General features: G+C 40.2%; 2 protein-coding genes and 1 pseudogene across 2 annotated transcripts in view; all 3 read right to left on the reverse strand.

The window, feature by feature from the left end:
- PRMT9 (protein arginine methyltransferase 9) overlaps nt 1-25,734 on the reverse strand; it is a 104,583-nt gene that overhangs the window by 39,976 nt on the left and 38,873 nt on the right. The gene's annotated exons all lie outside the window — the stretch shown is intronic.
- Nucleotides 1,155-1,459, reverse strand: LOC128580525 (small ubiquitin-related modifier 1-like; annotated as a pseudogene).
- Nucleotides 4,881-6,631, reverse strand: LOC128580502 (14-3-3 protein epsilon-like). Its single transcript, XM_053582403.1, has one exon. It carries the CDS (start codon nt 6,547-6,549, stop codon nt 5,782-5,784), a length of 768 nt encoding a protein of 255 aa, XP_053438378.1. The 5' UTR covers nt 6,550-6,631; the 3' UTR covers nt 4,881-5,781.

Below are 25,734 nucleotides of genomic sequence, written 5' to 3' on the forward strand. Positions count from 1 at the left end.
TGTACTTGGTCGTGAGCGACCGTCAAGCATTTGTGGTAATGCTTTAGGCTTTTTGGTTCGTGATGCACCAAATCTCAAGACTGGAAAGAAGCCGGAGATAACAAAAGCGTCTTAGAGGCGGTAGAGGAGATGCTTTCACGAGCATTATTTTCAGTCATTCTAACAAAACACTGAGGTGAACCTTCGGATCACACCCATTTTTTTTACCGTTGTATACACTTCTGCATGAATAACTTTATTATTTGCTAATGAAAATCAAAACTTTTCTGGGATCTCTGACAAGATTTTTGTTGTTTTTTTTAATAGTAAAGTGCCTTCTCTTCGGTGAAGCCATCTTTGGAGTTGGTCATTACTCTTACCTTATCTATCATCTTGACTCCAACTTGATATTCCTCTTCTTTTGCTCCAGACCCTCAGTTTTAAAAAGTGCCTTCAAGTTAAGGAAAGGTCATTTTTCATAGTTCATTTCTCTTGAAAAAATTTCTTTCTCCCACTTGAAGTGACAGAAGTAGAGTGATCACATGCTAGAACTTCAGAGCCAATCGGAAAGTCATGATGAACACTTACTTGCATTGGTCGATCTTATTTATCACCACAAGCCTGAAAATGCACAGCCCTGAAAACGGTGACATCTCTGTGCACACATGTAATTTTTTCAAAGGAATGAGCAATATGAATGAGACTGAAGCTTGATTACCAAAAATCATCACAAGGAAAACAAACGATAATGAGTAATAAGCACAAGAATTCAAATTATCCCATGTTTTTAACAAATGGGGTGCCAGTTTTCAATTGTTTGGTCGTTTTTTGTTTTTTTTTTTTTTTGACAGCCTCAAGCTGTTGCCCTGGGTAGAGTGCCATGGCGTCACAGTTCACAGCAACCTCCAACTCCTGGGCTTAAGCGATTCTCCTGCCTCAGCCTCCCAAGTAGCTGGTACCACAGGCGCCCATCACAATGCCTGGCTATCTTTTGTTTGTAGTTGTCATTGTTTGGCAGGCGCCGGGTTGGATTCGAACCCTCAAGCTCTGGTGTATGTGGCTGGCCCTTAGCTGCTTGAGCTACAGGTGCCGAACCTTCAATTCTGTGTGAAACCACATTACAAAAGAACTAATTTATAAAATAGAAATGATGGGGGGGGGGGGTTGGAGAATGTCTAAACTGTTGAGTAACTTCCCTCCTCCATTTGTTCCTGGTAAACTTCAATCACATCTTTCTCCATTCCCAGTTATTTTGGAGTATGATTATCAGCAATTCTCTGACCTTCAAAGAGAAATCTGAGTGAATTCATTGGAACTACCTGTCCTTGACAGTATAATTCTTAGAGTTTCTTGAGAGAAGTCATTTTCACTTTGAAGTGAGTCTCACTTCTGTCCTAGCCAATGACTGAATTTAATGTGCTCTTCTTCTTTCTTATCCCCCAAGTCCTGAGTAGAAGGTTTTTACATCCTGGTCAGACATGGTGATGGTATTTTCCCTCCCAGGCGTCTCCGCACAGCAGCACCCCCAGTAGGTAGAACCTCACTCCAGGGTTTACAGAAGTGGATCACACTCATGTTAATGATAGAAAAGGTTGACATCCTGAGAAGTGACTTGCTCAAAATCACAACCAGTTAGTACCTTAGGCATGGCTCAAATGCAAATCCCTTATCACCTACATATTCAGTTGTTTTGAGATAAGCTTAGGGTTTATGTCCACTGTTCACTTTTTTTTATTTATTTTCACACGATTTTTTTTTTTAATTGTTGGGGATTCATTGAGGGTGCAAGAAACCAGGTTACACTGATTGCCTTTGCATAGGTAAAGTCCCTCTTAGAATCATGTCTTGCCCCAAAAAGGTGTGGCACACCCAAGACCCCACCCTCCTCCCTCCTTTCCTCTCTCTGCTTTTCCTTTCCCTCACCCAGCCCTCCTTGTTTCTCTCTCTGTTCTCCCCTTACCCCACCCCCACCGTGTTATTGTCATTAATTGTCTTCATATCAAAATTGACTACATAGAATTCATGCTTCCCCATTTTTGTGATGTTTTACTAAGAATAATGTGTTCCACTTCCATCCAGGTTAATACAAAGGATGTAAAGTCTCCATTTTTTTAATGGCTGAATAGTATTCCATGGTGTACATATACCATAGCTTGTTAATCCATTCCTGGGTTAGTGGACATATAGGCTGTTTCCACATTTTGGTGATTGTAAATTGAGCTGTCATAAACAATCTAGTGCAAGTGTCCTTATGATAAAAGGATTTTTTTCCTTCTGGGTAGATGCCAGATGCCAGTAATGGGATTGCAGGATCAAGTGGGAGGTCTAGCTTGAGTTCCTTGAGAGTTCTCCATACTTCCTTCCAAAAAGGTTGTATTAGTTTGCAGTCCCACCAGCAGTGTAAAAGTATTCCCGTCTCTACACATCCACGCCAGCATCTGCAGTTTTTAGGATCTGTAATGTGGGCCATTCTTGCTGGGAATAGATGGTATCTTGGGGTGGTTTTGATTTGCACTTCTATAATAATTAGGGATGATGAGCATTTTTCATGTTTCTTAGCCATTCATCTCTCTTCTTTAGAGAAGGTTCTATTCATGTCTCTTGCCCATTGATATATGTGGGATTGCTGGCTTTTTTCATGTGGATTAATTTGAGTTCTCTATAAATCCTAGTTATCAAGCTTTTGTCTGATTCAAAATATGCAAATATCCTTTCCCATTGTGTAGGTTGTCTATTTGCTTTGGTTCTTTCCTTGGCTGTACAGAAGCTTTTCAGTTTAATTAAGTCACATTTGTTCATTTTTGTTGTTGTTGCAATTGCCATGGCAGTCTTCTTCATGAAGTCTTTCCCCAGGCCAATATCTTTCAGTGTTTTTCATATGTTTTCTTTGAGGATTTTTATTGTTTTATGCCTTAAATTTAAGTCCTTTATCCATCTTGAATCAATTTTTGTGAGTGGGGAAAGGTGTGGGTCCAGTTTCAGTCTTTCACATGTGGATATCCAGTTATTCCAACACCATTTATTGAATAGGGAGTCTTTCCCCCCGCGCCCCCCCCAGGTATGTTCTTGTTTGGTTTATCAAAGATTAGGTGGTTGTAAGATGTTAGTTTAATTTCCTGGTTTTCTATTTGATTCCAAATGTCTATGTCTCTATTTTGTGCCAGTACCATGCTGTCTTGACCACTATGGATTTGTAGTACAGCCTAAAATCTGGTATGCTGATGCCTCAGGCTTTTTTTTTATTACTAAGAACTGCCTTAGCTATATGGGTTTTTTTCTGGTTCCATACAAAATGCAGAATCGTTTTTTTCAAGTTTTGAAAGTGCGATGTTGGTATTTTAGTAGGATGGCATTGAATGGGTAGATTGCCTTGGGAAGTATAGACATTTTAACAATGTTGATTCTTCCCAGCCATGAGCATGTTATGTTCTTCCATTTGTTAATATCCTCTACTATTTCCTTTCTTAGGATTGCATAATTTTCTTTATAGAGGTTCTTCACCTCTTTTGCTAGGTATATCCTAGGTATTTCATTTTCTTTGAAGCTATGGGGAAGGGAGTTGTGTCCTTAATTAGTCTCTCATCTTGACTGTTATTGCCATATGCAAAGGCTACTGACTTGTGGACATTGATTTTATATGCTGAGACATTACTGTATTTTTTTGATGACTTCCAGCAGTCTTGTGGTTGAGTCTTTGAGGTTCTCCGATCATGTCGTCAGCAAAGAGGGAGAATTTGACCTCCTCTGCTCCCATTTGGATGCCCTTTATTTCTTTGTTTTGCCTAATTGTATTGGCTAGAACTTCCAGCACTATGTTGAATAGTAATGGTGACAGAGGACAACCTTGTCTGGTTCCAGTTCTAAGAGGAAAAGCTTTCAGTTTTACTCCATTCAGTAAAATATTAGCTGTGGGTTTGTCGTAGATAGCTTCAATCAGTTTAAGAAATGTGCCACCTATGCCTATACTCCTCAGTGTTCTAATTAGAAAAGGATGCTGGATTTTATCAAATGCTTTTTCTGCATCTATTGAGAGGATCATATGGTCTTTGTTTTTGCTTCTGTTGATATGGTGAATAACATTTATGGACTTGCGTATGTCAAACCAGTCTTGCATCCCTGGGATGAAACCTACTTGATCATGACGTACGACTTTTTTGATGATAAGCTGTTATTTATTGGCTAGGATTTTGTTGAGAATTTTTGCATCTATATTCATTAGTGAAATTGGTCTAAAATTCTCCTTTATAGTTGGGTCTTTTCCCGGTTTTGCTATCAGGGTGATCTTTGCTTCGTAGAACATGTTGGGGAAGATTCCTTCCTCCCCAATTTTTTGAAATAATTTCTGTAGTACAGGAATAAGCTCTTCTTTGAAGGTCTGATAGAATTCTGATGTGAAGCCATCCGGACCAGGGCATTTTTTTGTTGGAAGATATTCTATTGTTTTTTTTATCTCAGTGCTTGAAATTGGTCTGTTCAGGAGCTTTGTTTCTTCCTGGCTAAGTCTAGGGAGAGGGTGCAATTCCAAATATTGATCCATTTCCTTCACATTGTCAAATTACTGGGAATAGAGTTTCTGGTAGTATTTAGAGATGATCTCTTGTATCTCTGTGGCATCAGTTGTTACTTCCCCTTTATCATTTCTAATTGAGGTTACTAGAGATTTTACTTTTCTATTTCTAGTTATTCTGTCCAAAGGTTTATCTAATAAATACTTTATTTATTTTTTCAAAAAACCAACTCTTTGTTTCATTAATTTTCTGAATGATTCTTTTGTTTTCAATTTCATTGATCTCTGATTTAATTTTGAATATTTCTTTTCTTCTCCTGGGTTTAGGCTTGGATTGTTCTTTTTCTAATTCCATAAGATGGCTTGTGAGTTTGTTTTGTTTTGTTTTGTTTTGTTTTTTAATTTAGGTTTGTTTTATTTAAGTTTAATGTTAATTCCATGCTGTGTTTCAGTAAGAACAATACAGATCTGTATCTGTGGCTCCAGTCAGATATCCAGTAGTACAAATTAGCTTCAAGTTACACATACTGAACAAAAGAGGTTGAGCGAGCGAAGGAGGGAAGGAGTAGGGGAAGGATGGGCAGGGGAGAGGGAAGGAGAAGAAACAAAGAATTGAACACGCATGCAGGCTTTTCCATACCACCTTCAATGCTAACCTGCTTCAGAGGGAAGTAAAAGTAGGCAAGAATGAGCAGCCACGGATTGTTGAACTGTGACCAGCACCATGCTTTTCAGCAACGTTTCAGCAAAGTTTGAAACACTTTTTACAGCAAAACCATTACAACAAACTCCCCAAACAACCTTTAACCACCTCAAGCTAACACCCAATTAATTTTAAACATTGGTATAAAATTCGGTTTAAACAATTAAAAAAAGGAAAAATGATACCATATATGCCTCTATATTGTGATCAACCTCTCTCTTAAGATGCCTGCGTCACCTAGAAGTCTAATGGCTTTCAAATGTAATTTCCATTTCTAATAATGATCTTGCCACATCTGGCACCGAGACAATACAGAAATGCTGAAAAAGCCTCTATGCAGTCCTGTTAGTGTCTTAAAGAACCTAAAAGCTGGGACCAGTAAAATCCACAGAAATTCACTCTTGCCTTTAAGAACTTTTGAAAACTGTTTAAAAAAAAAAAAAAAAAAAACCAACAGGGCAGGAACCTAAATTCTGAGACCAAATGTAAAAGTCAGATTTGGTGGTTCTCAGTGACAATGGGGGATTTCCAAGGGGTAGGGTGGGGAGGAGTAGGGTGGTCAGAGATGGTTTCTCTTGTTGGCTTTTATGTCTCACTGATTTTCATCTTCCACATCCTGCAGCACTTCTTTATTCTGCTCTTCACCATCACCCTGCATGTCTGAAGTCCATAGTGTCAGATTATCACGTAACAACTGCATGATAAGTGTAGAGTTTTTATAGCTTTCTTCACTCAGCGTATCCAGTTCTGCAATTGCATCATCGAAAGCTGCTTTTGCCAACCTGCAGGCACGATCAGGGGAATTAAGAATTTCATAGTAGAATACGGAAAAGTTGAGAGCAAGACCTAAGTGAATAGGATGCGTTGGTGGAAGTTCTGTCATTGCAATATCACTAGCAGCTTTATAAGCCACTAGGCTGTTCTCTGCAGCCTCCTTCCTGTCATTTCCTGTGGCAAATTCTGCCAGATACCTGTGGTAGTCCCCTTTCATTTTATAATAGAAAACCTTGGACTCGCCAGTGTTAGCTGCTGGAATGAGGTGTTTGTCCAGTACATCCAGAATGTCGCAACAGATTAACTTTAGTTCAGTCTCAACCATTTGCCAATACTCCCGAATCATTTTTAGTTTGTCTTCTCCTCCCTTATTTTCTTCTTTCTGTTCAATGCTGCTGATTATTCTCCAGGAAGCTCTTCTAGCTCCAATCACATTCTTATATGCAACAGATAGAAGGTTTCTTTCTTCAACTGTCAGCTCCACATCCATCCCTGCTACTTTCTTCATTGATTCCACCATTTCGTCGTATCGCTCAGCCTGCTTGGCCAGCTTCGCCTGGTACACCAGATCCTCCCGATCATCCATAGCGGCAGCGGCTCCGGCAGGGTCTGCGCGACAGATGGAAGCGGATAGTGTCTCCGACTCTCTCAACCTCTCGCTCCGTGTCCGGGACTTGTGAGTTTGTTGATGCACTCTCTGTTCTTCAAATGTAGGCATCTGAAGCGATAAATTTTTCTCTCAAAACTGCTTTTGCAGTATCCCACAGGTTTTGGTAGCTTGTGTCTTCATTATCGTTATGCTCAAGGAAGTTAATGATTTCCTGTTTTATTTCTTTCTTCACCCAACTGTCATTCAACAGAGGTTTAATTTCCATGCCTTTGTATGGGGTTGAACATTTTTGTTGGAGTTGAGTTTCACCTTTAGGGCCTTGTGGTGTGAGAAAATACAAGGTAAAATTTCAATTCTTTTGATTCTGTTGAGCTTTGTTTTGTGGCCTAGGATATGATCAATTTTGGAGAATGTTCCATGGGGCGATGAGAAGAATGTATATTCTTTATCTTTGGGATGGAGTGTTCTATATGCATCTATCAAGCACAGTTGTTCTAGGGTCTCATTTAAGTCCCTTATATCTTTGTTTAATTTATGTTTAGAGGATCTGTCCAGCTCTGTAAAAGGAGTGTTAAAGTCCCCTGTTATTATGGTATTATGGGATAACATATTGCTCAGAGTGAGTAAGGTCTGTTTCAAGAATCTGGGAGCATTTAAATTGGGTACATAAATATTTAGAATTGAAATGTCTTGTTGTATTTTTCCCTTGACCAATATAAAGTGACCATCTTTGTCTTTTTTGACTTTAGTTGCTTTAAATCCACATGTACCTTAAAATAAGATTGCAACTCCTCTTTTCTTCTGAATTCTTATTTGCCTGAAAAATTGTCTTCCAACCCTTAACTCGGAGTTTTAATTTGTCTTTTAAAGCTAGGTGTTTCCTGAAGACAGCAAATGGATGGCTTGTGTTTTTTAATCCAGTCAGCCAATCTATGCCTCTTCAGTGGGGAATTCAAGCCATTAACATTTATTGAGATAATTGATAATTGATAACATCTTATTTTGTGAGAGTCCATTGCTTTTATCCTTTGCATCATTGTGGAAGTTAGGTTCTGTCCTTTAATTTCTGAGATCTCACTTTGCTGTTGATCCATTGTGATGGTCAGTGTGTAGAACAGGTTGAAGTATTTCCTGTAGAGCTGGTCTTGTTGTGGCAAATGTCCTCAATGTTTGTATATCAGTAAATGATTTGATTTCTTTGTCAATTTTAAAGCTTAGCTTAGCCGGATATAGAATTCTGGGCTGGAAATTATTCTGTTTAAGTAGATTAAAGGTAGATGACCATTGTCTTCTTGCTTGGAAAGTTTCATTAGAGAAGTCTGCAGTCACCCTCATGGATTTGCCCCTGTAGGTCAACTGGCATTTACTCCTGGCAGCTTGAAGAATCTTCTTTTGTCTTGACTTTGGACAGGTTCATCACAATGTGTCTTGGAAAGCTCTGTGACAGTTGAAGCGACCTGAGGTCCGATATCCCTCTGAAAGGAGTGTGTCAGAATCTTTGGTGATATTTGGGAAATTTTCCTTTATAATATTCTCTAGTATGATTTCCATTCCTCTGGGGCATTCTTTTTCCCCTTCTGGGATACTATAACTCATATGTTTGAACACTTCGTAAAGTTCCATAATTCTGTCAGTGAATGTTCTGCTTTCTCTCTCTTCTTTTCTGCCTCTTTAACTATCTGAGTTATCTCAAGAGCTTTGTTCTCTATCTCTGAGATTCTTTCTTCTGCATGGTCTAATTTATTGTTTATACTTTCTATTGCATCGTTAAGTTCCCTAATTGACTGCTTCAGTTCCTTCAGCTCTGCTATATCCTCTCTATATTCTTCATATCATTCATCTCTTATTTGATTCTGTTTTTGAATTTCCTTTTGGTTATTTTCCTTATCAGCAGTTTCCTTCATTGTTTCTATCATTTCCTTCATTGTTTTCATCATCTGTATTCTAAATTCCCTTTCTGTCATTTCTAACATTTCTTTATAGGTGGAATCCTCTGCAGTAGCTACCTCATGGTCCCTTGCTCTAGACTGGTTTTTCATGTTGCCAAGAATGTTCTGCTGATTCTTCCTCATGCTTCCTTTTATGTGTTTCCTTGCCCTAATTTTCCTTTCACTTCTTCTTGCTCTGGTTTTTTTTTTTTTTTTTTTTTTTTTGTAGACACAGAGTCTCACTTTACCGCCTTCGGTAGAGTGCCATGATGTCACAGGACTCACAGCAACCTCCAGCTCTTGGGCTTCTGTGATTCTTCTGCCTCAGCCTCCAGAGCAGCTGGGACCAAAGGCGCCCGCCACAATACCCAGCTGTTTTTTGGTTGCAGTTCAGCCGGGGCTGGATTTGAACCCACCACCTTCTTGCTCTTTAAGTTACCATGCCTCTGGAGTAGGGTTTCAATGAGTCCAGTTGTCCACTGTTTATGTCCTCCTCATGGGGTCCAAAAGTCTCTCTCTGACTCCCTGTGTCTCCAAATGGATGTTTCTGGGCAGATACCACCAGCCAGAGATGTCTAGAGTTCTCTTCCCAGTCTCACCATGCCCAGTTGCAAGGAAGCTGTTACTCAGCCACCATCTTGCTTCTCCCCTTCTCCACTGTTCAGTGTTTTACTGCTGTTATTGCTATTAATACATACAAAAAGGTTTTCTACATCAAGTGTGGCCCCTATTGTAGAGATTCAAAACATGAAAAGAGAGGGAGGCCTGGAAATTACAAATGAAAGAAATTATTTTTGTCTCCATTTTCAAACCCATTAATGGTGACTATCTTAGTTAACAAGGAACAAAGCATTTTGCATATAAAACTAATAAATTTGGGGAACTCTTCCAGTTCTAAAAAATTCATCATATTTGCATGCATTTTTGCCTTCTCTATTGGTCCAATTATGTGAACCACCCTTCCTCTGAGCACCTACCTACACAAATCCTAATCAGTTCCTCAAGTTCCAGTTCACTAGATTGTGACCTGCTCCCCTAGTCAGTAAGTTCCTCAAAGGCAGAAGCTTTTTTTAATTATTTTAGTAAACTTTGCACCAGCAGAGTATGGCACAAAGTAAAGACTTAGATGACTTTGAATTTAATGAAAAAAAATATCTCCAACTCCTAGATGTTTCATGTGACTTTCCAACTATTCATGTCCTTATTTCTCTCCCATCCTTAATTTCTACTTTCTGTACAAAACTAGGTTAAGACTTAACGATATGATATTTCCCTTATAAGACTGAAATACCTACAGCTAAGACCTCTCTACTGCTAGTAGGACACAGTAGAACATGAAAGCCCCATTGGACTTTAAAAAAAATAAAGTGCAGGCACAGTGACTCTCCCCTGTGATTCTAGCACTTTGGGAGGCCAAGGCAGGTGGATTTGCTTGAGCTCAGGAGTTTGAGACCAGCCTGATCAAGAGCAAGACCCCATCTCTACTAAAAATAAAAAACTAGCTGGGCATTGTGGCAGACACCTATAGTCCCAGCTGCTTTGGAGGCTGAAGCAAAAGGATCATTTGAACCCAGGAGTTTGAGTTTCCAGTGAGTTACAATGAGTCCAGGGCACTCTACCTGGGATGACAGAGTGAAACTCTGTCAGAAGGAAGGAAGGAAGGATTGATTCTAGTCCAAGCTCAGTCTTTTCTAGCCCATCTAATAATGCTTCCTTAAGATTTATTATTTGAGACTCAGCACCTGTAGCTCAAGCGGCCAAGCTGCCAGCCACATACACCAGAGCTGGCAGGTTTGAATCCAGCCCAGGCCTGCCAAACAACAATAACAACTACAACCAAAAAATAGCCGGGCATTGTGATGGGCACCTGTAGTTCCAGGTACTTGGGAGACTGAGGCAAGAGAATCGCTTAAGCCCAGGAGTTAGAGGTTGCTGTGAGTGGTGATGCTACAGCACTCTACCCAGAACAACAGCTTGAGGTTCTGTCTCAAAAAAAAAAAAAAAAAAAAAAAGATTTATTATTCGAAAAAAGGCTAGCATTCTTCCCTTCTTTCTTTGGGAAGCCATGCCTTTCTCTCTTCTTTTCTCTCTCTTCCCCTATATCTTCCCCTCTCTCACTTCCTGCTCTCTGCTCTCTTCTCTCTCTCTTTCTCATTTCTTCCCCCCCACTTTCTTGCCTCTCTATAATGAAAAAAAGGATTTAAAAAAATGATTTTTTTGTTTCAAAGCAGCCTATTAAAGTTACTTTTTGTACCCTCTGTTGAGTCCCCAATTCAGCTGAATTATTTCACTTTACAAATTACCTTAAATTCCAAGGGCATACTTTCCTCTTCCACAAAGGCAGAATTTTTTTTAACTTTGTTTTGTTTTGCTTTTTGATCTGTTTGGTTCATTAAAATAACCTGAGTACTTAAATCACTTACACTGCATGAAACCTAAAGTGGACATATTTCTTCCAAATCAATATAAATCAAGGGGAAGTGGACAGAGGGCAGAGAAGAAATGAAAGAAGCAAACTTCATCATCACCTAAAGACTCGACCTGTAGGTTCTGAATACTGCTAAAAAGTTGTAAGAGATGTTTCCTGCCTCTGGTGAAATACTTGAGATGACTTTGTGAACTATCAGCACTCACTGAAATAAAATGCACAAGTTATTTGCATTTCTTTGTAGTTTTTTTATAAAGACACTCTCTACATAGGGTAGGCCTTTTGAAAAAAATGGAATAACACAACTAACATGGAATGTCCTGTCATTTTAACAAATTAGAATAGAAAATATATCTTGGTTACTATTTTCTGTTTCTTTATTACTTCAATCCCGACTGAGACTGAGAATTATTCAAGACTGTTCTGTACTGAAGATTAACTGTATTTATTTTAATTACCATTCAGTCCTTTTGAAAGAGCCTTGCATTCCATTACAAAGAACTCAGAAGTCCAATGCAAAATAAATGCAGAAAGTAGAATCTACTTCTTTTATCCTTAAGTAAAGATTTTATTTAAAATATTGAAGTCATCACTTTTTTTCTCAACAGCCTTTTTTCCACCCTCACAACAAAAACAGTTATCTTTTATCTTTGAGAGTCTCTTTGGTTCCTTGACTTACACGTTCTTTTTCACCCTCTTTCAGGGTTCTAAGAAAAACCTCAATGATGTGGAAAGCCACTGCTGACTCAAAGCCAGGTTTAAATGTGGTTATATTTCATCACATTCTGGGCAGCTTGTCAACAAACCATATGTGCCAAACAGGGAAGTAAAAGCAACTGGAGGCTGTCAATCATCTTTCCAATGTGTAAAAGTTAAGGTTAAAGGCAGGGTGGGTAAGAAGCATCTTAACAGGGGAGAAACAGCTTGCCAGACAGAAGATATCCAGTGTTTATGAATGTGGGGGCTTGTCTCTTTTTGGTTTGAAGCCTTGTTCCCAACTCTCTGTGCATTTTAGGATCATTTGGGGAACTTCAAACAATATCAGTGCCTGGACCTCATCCCCAAAGATGGTGACTTAATTGGTCTGGGGTGATTTAGGACAAGAGTATTTTTTTTTTCTTTTGTAGAGACAGAGTTTCACTGTACCGCCCTCGGGTAGAGTGCCGTGGCGTCACACGGCTCACAGCAACCTCTAACTCTTGGGCTTACGCAATTCTCTTGCCTCAGCCTCCCGAGTAGCTGGGACTACAGGCACCCGCCACAACGTCCGGCTATTTTTTGGTTGCAGTTTGGCCAGGGCTGGGTTTGAACCCGCCACCCTCGGCATATGGGGCCGGCGCCCTACTCACTGAGCCACAGGCGCCGCCCAGGACAAGAGTATTTTTTAAAACTTCCCAGATGAACCTAATGTCCGTCCTTGGAGTAGGGGGAAGTATAGGGGCATGTTTGGATTAGAGGTTGTTAGAATATTGACATACTTAGGGTATGTGATATAAGGGGTGGTTTCCAAGTAATCTGAACAGAAGATACGCTAATAAAGGATTCAGAAAAATGCTAAAATCCATTATGCAGCGAAGTCACCTCAAATCTTTATACTCCTCCCTGCCATGTCCCATCAATCACTACTTGGGAAGGTCCCAGCAGGAAAAAGATTCAGAGAGCTACAAAAGCAGTGGTTCTCAACCTTCGTAATGCCGTGGCCCTGCTGGAACTGTATTAAAGGGCCACTGCATTAGGAAGGTTGAGAACCACTGCTTTTGTAGCTCTCTGAATCTTTTTCCTGCTGGGACCTTCCCTAGTAGTTCCAGGGGGCACTGTACAAAAGGACTATATACAGACAGAGGTGAGGGAGATAAGTGAAAGGACAGCCTTGTCAATAAAGGCCAAGATAAGTTCTCTGAGCTCTCTTGCTAATAGGCATCTTGCAGGCATTCTGTTTTCACATCTGAAAAGAACTAAACAGACAGAAAAGAAATGCAGATTCTTCTCTTTTACATTTGCAGACATACAGAATAAATTGCTTCTGAGAGGTTTGCTTTTATATAGCCTCAAAGAGTTCCTGAGCAGAGGGTACAAGCTTCTGGCCTCAGTTCATGCCCAAAACCATATCTCAAGGGCAAAATCACACCCCCAACAATAAGCCTGTCTCCAAAGGAAAGACAACCGCTTCTGCTATCAACCTGCCACTAAGAAAAAAAAAAAGAGAGAAAACGGATGCAGCAGTTTCACACAGCCACACCTGTTATCAACCAATAACTATTTTTTTCCCCTTTCTCTTTGTCCCCATGTAAACAGCAAGCTGTTTGGCCTCAGCACTAGCACCTGCCTTCAGGGTGCCATGACATCTCCTTTCTCTCTTTTTTTTCCTCTCTTACCCTCTCTCTCTCTTTCTCTCTCTTTCTCTTTCTAAGAAGATAAACTTTTTTTACTTTTATATATCCTAATACCTATGTGAGAAATTGTATTGCACCTATGCTGTGAGTTCCTTGTAAGTCTCCACCCTGAGTAAGAAAGGAATTTTAAAAAAATCTGTGAAGTACCCAGAGACTAGTAACAGTTGGAAGCTATTACCATCCCTAGTCCCAAGGAAGGAAAAGAAGGGGACTACATCACCAGGACCCAGAAAAAAATTGTAGCCATGGAAGAAGGGCCACCTAAGTGGAGGTGTGTCCATAAAGAAAGGAGAGAACCCCCTGACCTTTTCCTCTCTCTGCCCTCCAGTTTTACTGGTGCCTCCTCTTAGCAGAACCCAATCTAAAGGCAGCCAATAAGTGAGTTTGGTTGATACAGTAAACCTCCCTTCAGGACACAAGGAGAACAAAGAAGGGTAAAAAATGGTTCTGCAGGGAAAATGGATAATGACATTATTACCAAGTTTTGCCTCTTTAACTTCCTAAGTTTTTTTTTTTTTACCTGCTCTCTCCTTTCAATATGGACCATGGCCTTCATTCAGGTTCTTTTAATCTTTCCACTCTTCCATTATAATGGCCTTTTCATCAACCAACCTTCAGTTTTGCACCCCTTAAATACATCTTCCAGTGCTATAGCTAGAATGATCTAAAATGCAAATCTTCCATTCAATGGCTCCCCAACACCTATAGCTGTGCCTTACAAACTTTTTCTTTCTTAGTTATTTGTATGGAGAATATTCTAAATCCTAATTGTTTTTCCTTAGAAAAACAGAAGGGAGAATCATGCTGAATATATAGGCTTAGACATTGATGTTGTTTGGTTTAGGAGATGTTATTTGAGCAAATGAATTAAAAATCATGTGGGTTTTTGTAAGTGGCTAACAGCCATAAGAATGTTTCATGATAGTATCCTCCTGGGCAAAACAAAATAGTTGGTTGAGTCAAAGAGAATTGACTCTCTGAAGTAAATGAACAGATGAGGACACAGCTTCAACTTCCTTTGTAGTGACCTTGGAGGAACTTTACCATGAAGGTGCAAGCTGCTTTTTCTAATAGTAGAGAGGAGACAAATTGCCTTTTGAAAGACTAAGATCTGGTCACAGGCTAGTGGCATTTCTGGGATTGGGTGGCCCTTTACCCTCTTGGCATTAAAGTACTCTCTTTAAAACACACTTTGGGAGTCTCTATTGCTCAGTAATTAGAAGATCAAATACTGGAGCAAGGCTGTCTGGATCTGAATCCCAGCCAGGCCACTTACCACGTGGGTATCTTGAACAGATTAAGTTACCTAACCCCCACACCTGAATTTCCTAATCCACAAAATGAGGATCACAGGGTCCCTGTCCCTTAGCCTTGTTATAAGGATTAAATGAGTTAATGTACTTACAGTGCCCAGAACATATTAAGCCCTCAATTAGAGTTATTTGTAATTTTTGTTACTTTCATTGTTGATAATGCTCCAGCTTCCTCTGGAGAAGAACTCCAGAGGTTCTCAGAGGAGCCAAGTTTCTCAATTGGGAGCCCCTATCTGCTGCCAGTCACATAAGTCACATGTAATGCTTATATCTTGAGACCTATAACTGGGGGAAAAGGACACAAGAGGTACTTCCTTGTTACTTAACAGTGAGTGTTTAATTTTATTTTCTCCTACAGTTGAGTTAAGGTAAGGGAGCAAATACAGTGTTCTGCATGGTGAAATGGGCCCTAAAGGTCAATCTTGGGCGGCATCTGTGGCGCAGAGGAGTAGAGCGCTGGCCCCATATGCCAGAGGTGGTGGGTTCAAACCCAGCCCTGGCCAAAAATAAATTTAAAAAATAAATAAAAATAAAAGAAAGTATTCACCTTTAAAAAAAAAAAAAAAAGAATCAATCTTAGACTATGGTAACAAGCTTCTTAACCTGATGGAGGCTTATTACCACAGTAGAGTCATGTGACCTATAAAAAACTGATTAGATCTGAATCAGATCATAGAAAGGCATGAAAAATACTAACTGAATGTCTTATCTTGTTATTTGTCTTTGGTGCAGAGTTAACTAAAACTGTTCAGTCCTCATGCTTTCCAAGTCAAAGATACTCTCTCCAACCTCTACATCTGCCGTATTATACAGATGATATAATGAAGAAAAGTCAAGCTGTTGAAGTTGAAGTAGGTGTTGGCACCAAAGCCATGATGCACAGGTGCCCTTCTGTTCCCCTTCCTCACTCAATGAGCTCTGAAGGAGCATTGCTGAGCCCAGCTCAAAACGACTGTCCTCCAAGATTAAATCCAAGTTCCATAACTCAGTCAGTGATTTGGGTCACACTTAACCTCTATAACCTTAATCATGAAATTTCATAACTGACTGCCTCCCCCCACACCTTTGCTAAGGCAATTCTCTATCCCTATCATGTTTTCCATCTTACTTTGCTCTGCTCACTCTACAGGTATCTCATCCTTACTTAGTTGAAGATTCTATACCTGCAGTAAAGCTTCTCCAAACTCCTAGTGTAGGCAAAGCTTCCTTTCTCCAATTTCTCATTGTCTCCCATCTCTAAAGCCATCCTAGCACTTAGCTTATTCTATTAAAATGATATGTTTATCCATCTTCCTGACTAGTAAGTTCTGGGCCTTGAGTATGTCTTATTCATGTTTTATCACTAGCATTCAGAATGGTGACTAGAAAGAAAGAAGTCATTAAATATATGGTTAGCTGAGATGAAAGCAGTCAAGGAAAACTGGAGAAAGAGGATGATTTGAAAGATATATGGAAAACAGAATCTAAGGACTTAAAACAACTACATGGTTGGAGTATTGGAAACAGAAAAAGGAAAAACGTGGAGGCAGCACCAAAACTTTTAGCATAGACTACCAAGTGGTGCCATTAACCAGGGTATGAAATACAGGATGGCGGAGAACAAATTTTTTTTGGTTTTTGTTTTTTGGGGTTTTTTTTTTTTTTTTGAGACAGTCTCACTCTGTCACCCTAGAGTTGAGTGCCATGGTGGCATCATAGCTCACAGCTCAAACTTTTGGGCTCAAGCAATCCTCATGCCTCACCTTCCCAAGTAGCTGGAACTACAGGCACCCACCTCAACGTCTGGCTAATTTTTTTTCCCCTTTTTTAGTAGAGAGGGAGATCTCACTCTTGCTCAGGCTAGTCTCAAACTCCTGAGCTCAAGTGATCCACCCTGCTCAGCCTCCCAGAGAGCTAAGATTACAGGCATGAGCCATCACGCCCAGCAGAGGTGAACAGATTTGAAGATGATTAGTTATGTCAACTGAAATTAAAACCATTGAGGCAGAAATAATTTGATGGGTTTATTGGAAGCGAAATGTGAGGACCAACCCAGGAAGACACACCAACAATGTTGGGAGTGTTCTGGAATCTGTTAAAAATTGGAAGGCTTGTATAGGAAAGTTTAGGAAAAGAAAGGGGAACATCTTGTATCAGAATTGTCCACTTTTATTGAAGGGCACAATACAGAGGTTATGATCATTGAATACAGATTGCAACATTCAGGCTATAATATCTGCATGCAAGACAACAAGTAAAACTTTATGATTGGAAACAAGTCAGAGTCTTTGTCAGTGTCAGCAGATTATGCATTAACCAGTATGTCAACAAGGAACTGGTGGTAAGATTCCTCACTCAGGTACAGGATGTCACCATGAATCACAAGACCTTCCCAAGGCAGGTTGATTTGGCAGCCTGTTTACTTTTAAAGTAAACTACCAAATGTGACCTGTAGGTTATCAGGTATGTGGCTGTGTTTGAGGTGTCAATGGACACCAAGTAAACACGTCCAGTGTGCAGGTGAGAAAGTATTTCTTGAGTTCACAGGAAATATCTGGTCTAGAAATAGGTATTTGGAAGTTTTAATTATGATGGTAGGTTGAAGTTATGGAAATGGTTGTAGTGTGTAGAGGAAGGAAATATATGAGCCAAAATGCAGAATGAGAAGAGAACAGCATGAAATGCAAGAAAATAAGATACTGGATAAAATGGAAAAAAAATTTATTTTTTTTGCAGTTTCAGCCAGGGCCAGGCTTAAATCCACCACCCCTGGTATATGGGGCCAGCACCCTACTCCTTTAGCCACAGGCACCACCCTATGGAAAATATTTTATAGACAATTCTAAGATATGTTTTATAAATGAGTTGCCACTAGGGCCAAGGTTGCTCATAAATCTAGTTAGGGAAACAACATATAGAACAAATAAATATAAAAATGTGAATAAAATATATTTTTCTCAACACAGTAGTCCTCCCTTATCCATGGGTGACACATTCCTAGACCTACAATGGATGCCTGAAACCATGAATAGCAATGAACTCCATAGACCCTGCGTTTTTTCCTATGCATGCATACTTATGATAAAGTTCAATTTATAAGTTAGTTGCAGTAAGAGCTTAACAACAATAACTAATAATTAAACAGAACAGCCTGGGCACAATGGTTAATGCCTGTAATCCTAGCACTCTAGGAGGGTGGATTGCTTGAGCTCAGTAATTCAAGTAATTCAAGATCCGGAGCAAAGCAAGACCCCATCTCTACAAAAAATAGAAAAAAATTAGATGGGATGTCTGAGTCCCAGCTACTTGGGAGGCTGAGTAAGAAGGTTGCTTAAGCCCAAGAGTTTCAGATTGCTGTGAGCTATGATATCTCAGCACTCTACCCAGTGAGACTCTATCTCAAAAAATAAATTAAATTAAATAGAACAATTATAATAATATACTTTTATTTATAATAATAAAAGTTATGTGAATTTTAATATCTCAAAAATATCTTATTGTGTGGCCAGGTGCAGTGGCTCACTCCTGTAATTCTAGTACTCTGAAGGGCCAAGGCAGGTGGATTGCTTGAGCTCGCAAGTTTGAAACTAGCCTGAGCCAGAGTAAGTTCTTGTCTCTAAAAATAGCTGGGCATTTTGGCAGGTGCCTATAGTCCCGGCTACTTGGGAGGCCATGGCAAGGGAATTACATAAGCCCAAGAGTTTGAGATTGCTGTGAGCCATAACGCCACGGCATTCTACTGAAGGGAAGTACAATATGTATGGTACTGTGGGTAACTAAAACCTCAGATAAGGGAGAGCTACTGTATAATTTCTCTTTATGGTAAGGATTTTTTTGAGACTCAGTAAAAGTGGGAGTTGCAAAATTAGAATGTTTTGGTGTTTCTCCAGGGGAGCCTGTGCTCTGATTCTGATAAACAGTGCTAGTTATCTATATACTAATATAATTCAAAGTACTGTTTTTGATTTATGGAATGCATTCTGTATATTAGGCAATGTTTTAAGCAAGGCAATGTTTCACCAGCCAGCATCACCCCCTTCTTTTTCTAGAAGCTGTTTATATTAGTCAGCTTTTACCAAAGTATGCTACGTAACATAAAACTCTGAAAGTTCATAGATGGGGCAAGATGGCAGCCAAGTAACAGCTTCCCTGCAACTGGGCACGGTGAGTCTGGGGAGGTAAGACTCCAGGCATCTCTGGCTGCTGGGATCTGCCTATAATCATCCCTTTGAGGATACAGGGAGTCAGCAAGGGACTTCTGGACCACAAGAGGAGGGCAAAAACAGTGGAAAACTGGAAAGTGGTTGCGAGTGTTTGATCAACCTTATCCCGCTGGCAGCCATAAATATAAACAGCAGTGAGACTGCAAACCGGAACGGCCTTACCTGTGAACTGTTTCAGTGTTTTTGAACTTGGCACTCAGTTGAACTGCCTTGAGGAGAGCTTGCACAGGAGTGCAGAGAACTTTGGGCATTGTCTAGGGTCCCAGACTGAGCCACTGAGCCATATGGAGCTAATAGTGTTCAGCTGCGGGCTGCAGGGAGCCATTGTAGAGAACTTCCCCGGCAAGCTCCACCCTCAAGGTGGCAGAGCAAGGATCGGGAGGGAGCCAGTAACCTAGTGGCTGAGCAGTCTAAAGGCGGAAACTGAGCTGCCTTACAGCCTTAACCTTCAGGGGCAGAGTGAGACTGGTTTTGGCACACTGAAGCCTCAGGCTGTTGCGCTGGGTAGAGTGCCGTGGCATCACAGCTCATAGCAACCTCAAGCTCCTGGGCTTGACAGTGCCAAGACATCCGTGCCGCGACCACTGACCCATGACCCGCGCCCGCCAGGGCTCTGCATGCCCTGACCCGGAACTGCAGGAGCCGCACAACCCTGTGTCCTCCCTCCTGTACCCTCCCAGCCTCCACACCAGCCCACACGTCTGGCAAGGGACTCTGGTAGCCTTGTGCCCTCCGGAGCCCTCCCTGGCTCTACACAGAGCCCTTCTCCTTGCCAGAGACTGCTGGAGCCTTAGGCTCTCTGTGCCAAAGTCACTGAAAGCCAGGCAATCCCAGAACCATGTGCACCACCTCCCGCCCTGTTGCTGGATCCAGGTGTGTCACACTCCTGAGCTGCTTCCACAACCAGAACTCCCCGGCTGGGGCAACCCCAGAGGAACTACACAGGGTCACTCTCTACAAAGATTCAGCAATAACAGAGTGATCCTGCTGGGCTCTAATCTTGGAGAGACACATCCCCAACTCTGAGGACGGCCAGAGGCAACGGTGAAAAACAATCATGAGGTGAAATCAACAGAAAAACTCTGGCAATATGAACAATCAGAGTAGATCAACTCCCCTAAGGATCAATGGGGCAGACACAGCACAAGATCCCATGCACAAACAAATAGCTGAGATGTCACAAATCGAATTCAGAATCTGGATAGCAAATAAGATCAAATTAGAATTCCAAGCAGTAACCCAAAAGATATCTCAAGAATTCAACAAATTCAAAGACCAAATGACCAAAGATTTGACACATTGAGACAAGAAGCTGCAGCCCTCAAAGATCTGAGAAACACAGTAGAATCCCTCAGTAACAGAATGGAGCAAGCAGAAGAAAGGATTTCTGACATTGAAAACAAAGCTTTTGAACGCTCCCAAACTCTCAAGAAGGAAGAGAAATGGAGGGCAAAAACAGATCACTCTCTCAGAGAGCTCTGGGATAATTCAAAGAAAACCAATATTCATCTTATAGGGATCCCCGAAAGTGATGAAGTGGCTTCACAAGGCGCAGAGTCTCTTCTCCATGAGATTATGAAGAAGAACTTTCCAGACGTGCCAAGAGATTCTGAAATTCAGATATCAGATAGTTTCGGAACTCCAGCACGACTCAACCCAAATAAGACATCCCCCACGGGCGGCGCCTGTGGCTCAGTTGGTAGGGCGCCGGCCCCATATACCGAGGGTGGCGGGTTCAAACCCAGCCCCGGCCAAACTGCAACCAAAAAATAGCCGGGCTTTGTGGCGGGCGCCTGTGGTCCCAGCTACTCGGGAGGCTGAGGCAAGAGAATCGCTTAAGCCCAGGAGTTGGAGGTTGCTGTGAGCTGTGTGAGGCCACGGCACTCTACCGAGGGCCATAAAGTGAGACTCTGTCTCTACAAAAAAAAAAAAAGACATCCCCCACACACATCATAATCAATTTCACTAAAGTTAATATGAAGGAGAAAATTCTAAAAGCAGCCAGACAAAAGAAAACCATTATCTACAAGGGCAATAATATCAGAATAACTGCAGATCTCTCTGCTGAAACCTTTCAAGCTAGAAGAGGGTGGTCATCGACTTTTAATCTCCTAAAACAAAATAACTTTCAACCTTGGATCCTGTACCCAGCTAAACTGAGTTTCATTTATGACGGAGAAATTAAATACTTCAATGACATTCACACGTTGAAGAAATTTGCCATAACTATACCAGCTTTCCAGGATATTCTCAAACCTATCCTCCATAAAGACCAGCGTAATCCTCCACCACAAAAGTAAACCCACCTGGAAAATTTTGATCAAATTCCAGCTTCCACAGTCACAAAAGGATTAAAAATATCCACTGGACTCTCGAAAGGCTTATCAATATTCTCAGTTAATGTGAATGATTTAAATTGTCCTCTAAACAGGGACAGGTTGGCTGACAGGATACAAACACTAGCCAGATATCTGCTGCATACAAGAATCTCATCATACATTAAAAGACAAACATAGACTCAAGGTGAAGGGATGGTCATCTATACTCCAGGCAACTAGAAAGCAGAAAAAAGCAGGCGTTGCAATTCTATTCACAGATGCAATAGGCTTTAAAACAACTGAAATAAGGAAGGATAAGGATGAGATTTCAATTATTGATATTTATGCACCCAACCACAACGCACCTCAATTTATAAGAGAAACTCTAACAGACATGAGCAACTTGATTTGCTCCAGTTCCATTGTAGTTAGAGATTTTAATATCCCTTTAGCAGTGCTGGATAGATCCTCCAAAAAGAAGCTAAGCAAAGAAATTTTAGATTTAAACTTAACCATTCAACATCTGGATTTAACAGACATCTACAGAATATTTCTTCCCAACAAAACTGAATACACATTCTTCTCATCAGCCCACGGAACATACTCCAAAATTGACCACATCCTAGGCCACAAATATAACCTCAGCAAATTTTTAAAAATAGAAATTATTCCTTGCATCTTCTCAGACCATCATGGAATAAAAGTTGAACTCAATAACAACAGGAACCTGCATACCAGTACAAAAACATGGAAGCTAAACAACCTTATGCTGAAGGATAGATGAGTTATAGATGAGATTAAGAAGGAAAACACCAAATTTTTGGAACAAAACAACAATTTAGACACGAATTACCAGAACCTCTGGGATACTGCAAAGGCAGTCCTAAGAGGGAAATTTATAGCACTGCAAGCCTTCCTCAAGAAAACGGAAAGAGAGGAAGTTAATAACTTAATGGGACATCTCAAGCAACTGGAGAAGGAAGAACACTCCAACCCCAAACCCAGCAGAAGAAAAGAAATAACCAAAATCAGAGCAGAATTAAATGAAATTGAAAATAAAAGAATTATACAACAGATCAATAAATCCAAAAGTTGGTTTTTTTAAAAGATCAATAAAATAGATAAATCTTTGGCCAACCTAACTAGGAAAAAAAGAGTAAGATCTCTAATTTCATCAATCAGAAATGGTAACAATGAAATAACAACAGACTCCTCAGAAATTTAAAAAATCCTTAATGAATACTACAAGGAACTCTACTCTCAGAAACATGAAAATCTGAACGAAATCGACCACTACCTGGAAGTATGCCACCTACCAAGACTTAGCCAGAACGAAGTGGAAATGTTGAGCAGGCCTATATCAAGTTCTGAAATAGCATCAACTATACAAAATCTCCCTAAAAAGAAAAGCCCAGAACCAGATGGCTTTACGTCAGAATTCTACCAAACCTTTAAAGAAATAGTACCTATATTACTAAACCTCTTCCAAAATATAGAAAAAGAAGGAATATTACCCAACACATTCTACGAAGCAAACATCACCTTGATCCCCAAACCAGGGAAAGACCCAACAATAAAAGAAAATTATACACCAATATCACTAATGAATATTGATGCTAAAATACTCGATAAGATCTTAACAAACAGAATCCAACAAAACCTCAAAAAAATTATATACCACGACCAAGTGGGATTTATCCCAGGGTTTCGAGGCTGGTTCAATATATGTAAATCTATAAATGTAATTCAGCACATAAACAAACTAAAAAATAAGGACCATATGATTCTTTCAATCAATGCAGAAAAAGCTTTTGATAATATCCAGCATCCCTTCATGATCAGAACACTTAAGAAAATTGGTATAGAAGGGACATTTCTTAAACTAATAGAGGCCTTCTACAGCAAACCCACAGCCAATATCGTATTGAATGGAGTTAAAGTGAAATCATTTCCACTTAGATCAGGAACCAGTCAAGGCTGCCCATTGTTTCCATTGCTCTTTAACATTGTAATGGAAATTTTAGCCACCGCAATTAGGGAAGAAAAGATGATCAAGGGTATCCACATAGGGTCAGAAGAGATCAAACTTTCACTCTTCGCAGATGACATGATCGTATATCTGGAAAACACTAGGGATTCTACTACAGAACTTTTAGAAGTGATCAAGGAATACACCAATGTCTCAGGCTACAAAATCAACACCCATAAATCTGTAGCCTTTATATATACCAACAATAACCAAGCTGAAAAAACAGTCAAGGACTCTATTTCTTTCACAGTAGTGCCAAAGAAGATGAAATATTTGGGAGTATACCTAACAAAGGACGTGAAAGATCTCTACAAAGAGAACTATGAAACTTTAAGAAAATAAATAGCTGAAGATGTTAACAAATGGAAAAACGTACCATGCTCATGGCTGGGAAGAATCAACATTGTTAAAATGTCTATACTACCCAAAGCAATATATAATTTTAATGCAATTCCTATTAAAGCTCCATTGTCATATTTTAAAGATCTTGAAAAAATAATACTTCGTTTTATATGGAATCAGAAAAAACTCAAATAGCCAAAACATTACTCAGCAATAAAAACACAGCAGGAGGAATCATGCTACCAGACCTGAGACTGTACTATAAATCGATAGTGATCAAAACAGCATGGTATTGGCACAAAAACAGAGAAGTAGGTGTCTGGAACAGAATAAAGAACCAAGAGATGAATACAGCTACTTACTGTAATTTGATCTTGGACAAACCAATTAAAAACATTCAGTGGGGAAAGATTCCCTATTTAACAAATGGTGCTGGATGAACTGGCTGGCAACCTGTAGAAGATTGAAACTGGACCCACACCTTTCACCATTAACTAAGATAGACTCTCACTGGATAAAAGATTTAAACTTAAGACATAAAACTATAAAAATACTTGAAGAAAGTGCAGGGAAAACTCTCGAAGGAATCAGCCTGGGTGAATATTTTATGAGGAGGACTCCCCAGGCAATTGAAGCAGTATCAAAAATACACTACTGGGACCTGATCAAACTAAAAAGCTTCTGTACAGCCAAGAACATAGTAATTAAAGCAAGCAGACAGCCCTCAGAATGAGAGAAAATATTTGCAGGCTATACCTCCAATAAAGGTTTAATAACCAGAATCCACAGAGAAGTCAAACATATTAGCAAGAAAAGAACAGAACACATGATCCCATCTCAGGGTGGGCAGGGGACTTGAAGAGAAACTTCTCTAAAGAAGACAGATGCACTATCTACAGACACATGAAAAAAAGCTCATCATCCTTAATCATCAGAAAAATGCAAATCAAAACTACTTTGAGATATCACCTAACCCCAGTAAGAGTAGCCCACATAACAAAATCCCAAAACCAGAGATGTTGGCATGGATGTGGAGAAAAGGGCACACTTCTACACTGCTGGTGGGAATACACACTAATACGTTCCTTCTGGATGGATGTTTGGAGAATACTTAGAGACCTAAAAATAGACCTGCCATTCGATCCTATAATTCCTTTATAGGTTTATACCCAGAAGACCAAAAATCACAATATAACAAAGACATCTGTACCAGAATGTTTATTGCAGCCCAATTCATAATTGCTAAGTCATGGAAGAAGCCCAAGTGCCCATTGACCTACGAATGGACTAGCAAATTGTGGTAAATGTATACCATGGAATATTATGCAGCCTTAAAGAAAGATGGAGACTTTACCTCTTTCATGTTTACCTGGATGGAGCTGGAACATATTCTTCTTAGCAAAGTATCTCAGGAATGGAAGAAAAAGTATCCAATGTACTCAGCTCTACTATGAAGCTAAATTACAGCTTTCACATGAAGGCTATAACCCAACTATAGCACAAGACTATGAGGAAAGGGCCAAGGAAGGGGAAGGGAGGGGGGAGGTTTGGGTGGAGGGAGGGTAATGGGCGGGGCCACACCTACGGTGCATCTTAGAATGGGTACAGGCAAAACTTACTAAAGGCAGAATACAAATGTCTACATACAATAACTAAGAAAATGCCATGAAGGCTACGTTGAATAGTTTGATGAGAATATTTCAGATTGTATATGAAACCAGCACATTGTACCTCTTGATTGCACTAATGTACACAGCTATGATTTAACAGTTAAAAAAAAAACCCTGAAAATTCAGTGCAGTCATAGTTTGTTGGTGGTGTGATAGCAAATTACCTGAGACTGGATAATTTATAAATAAGGGAAGTATATTTCTCACAGTTCCAGAGGCTGAGAAGTTCAAGATTAGGGTGTTGGAGGTTCAGTGCCTGGTGAGGATTCAGTGTCTGGTCTTGAACGCTATACCCTCTTCAGGGGTTGACTGGTGTGTGCTCAAATGGCAGAAGAGATGGAAGGGGGCCAAAAGGGCCTCACTAGTTCCTGCCCACCCTTTTATAAGGGCACTGATTCTATTCTTGAGGACTCTGCCCTCATGACTTAATTCTCTCCTAAAGGCCTCACCGCCTTGGTGATTAAGTTTCAACACATAAGGCTGGGCGTGGTGGCTCACACCTGTAATCCCAGCACTCTGGGAGACTGAGGCAGGTGGA

This window comes from Nycticebus coucang, chromosome 1 (assembly GCF_027406575.1).
Source record: "Nycticebus coucang isolate mNycCou1 chromosome 1, mNycCou1.pri, whole genome shotgun sequence".
In the NCBI taxonomy this organism is placed as follows: domain Eukaryota; kingdom Metazoa; phylum Chordata; class Mammalia; order Primates; family Lorisidae; genus Nycticebus; species Nycticebus coucang.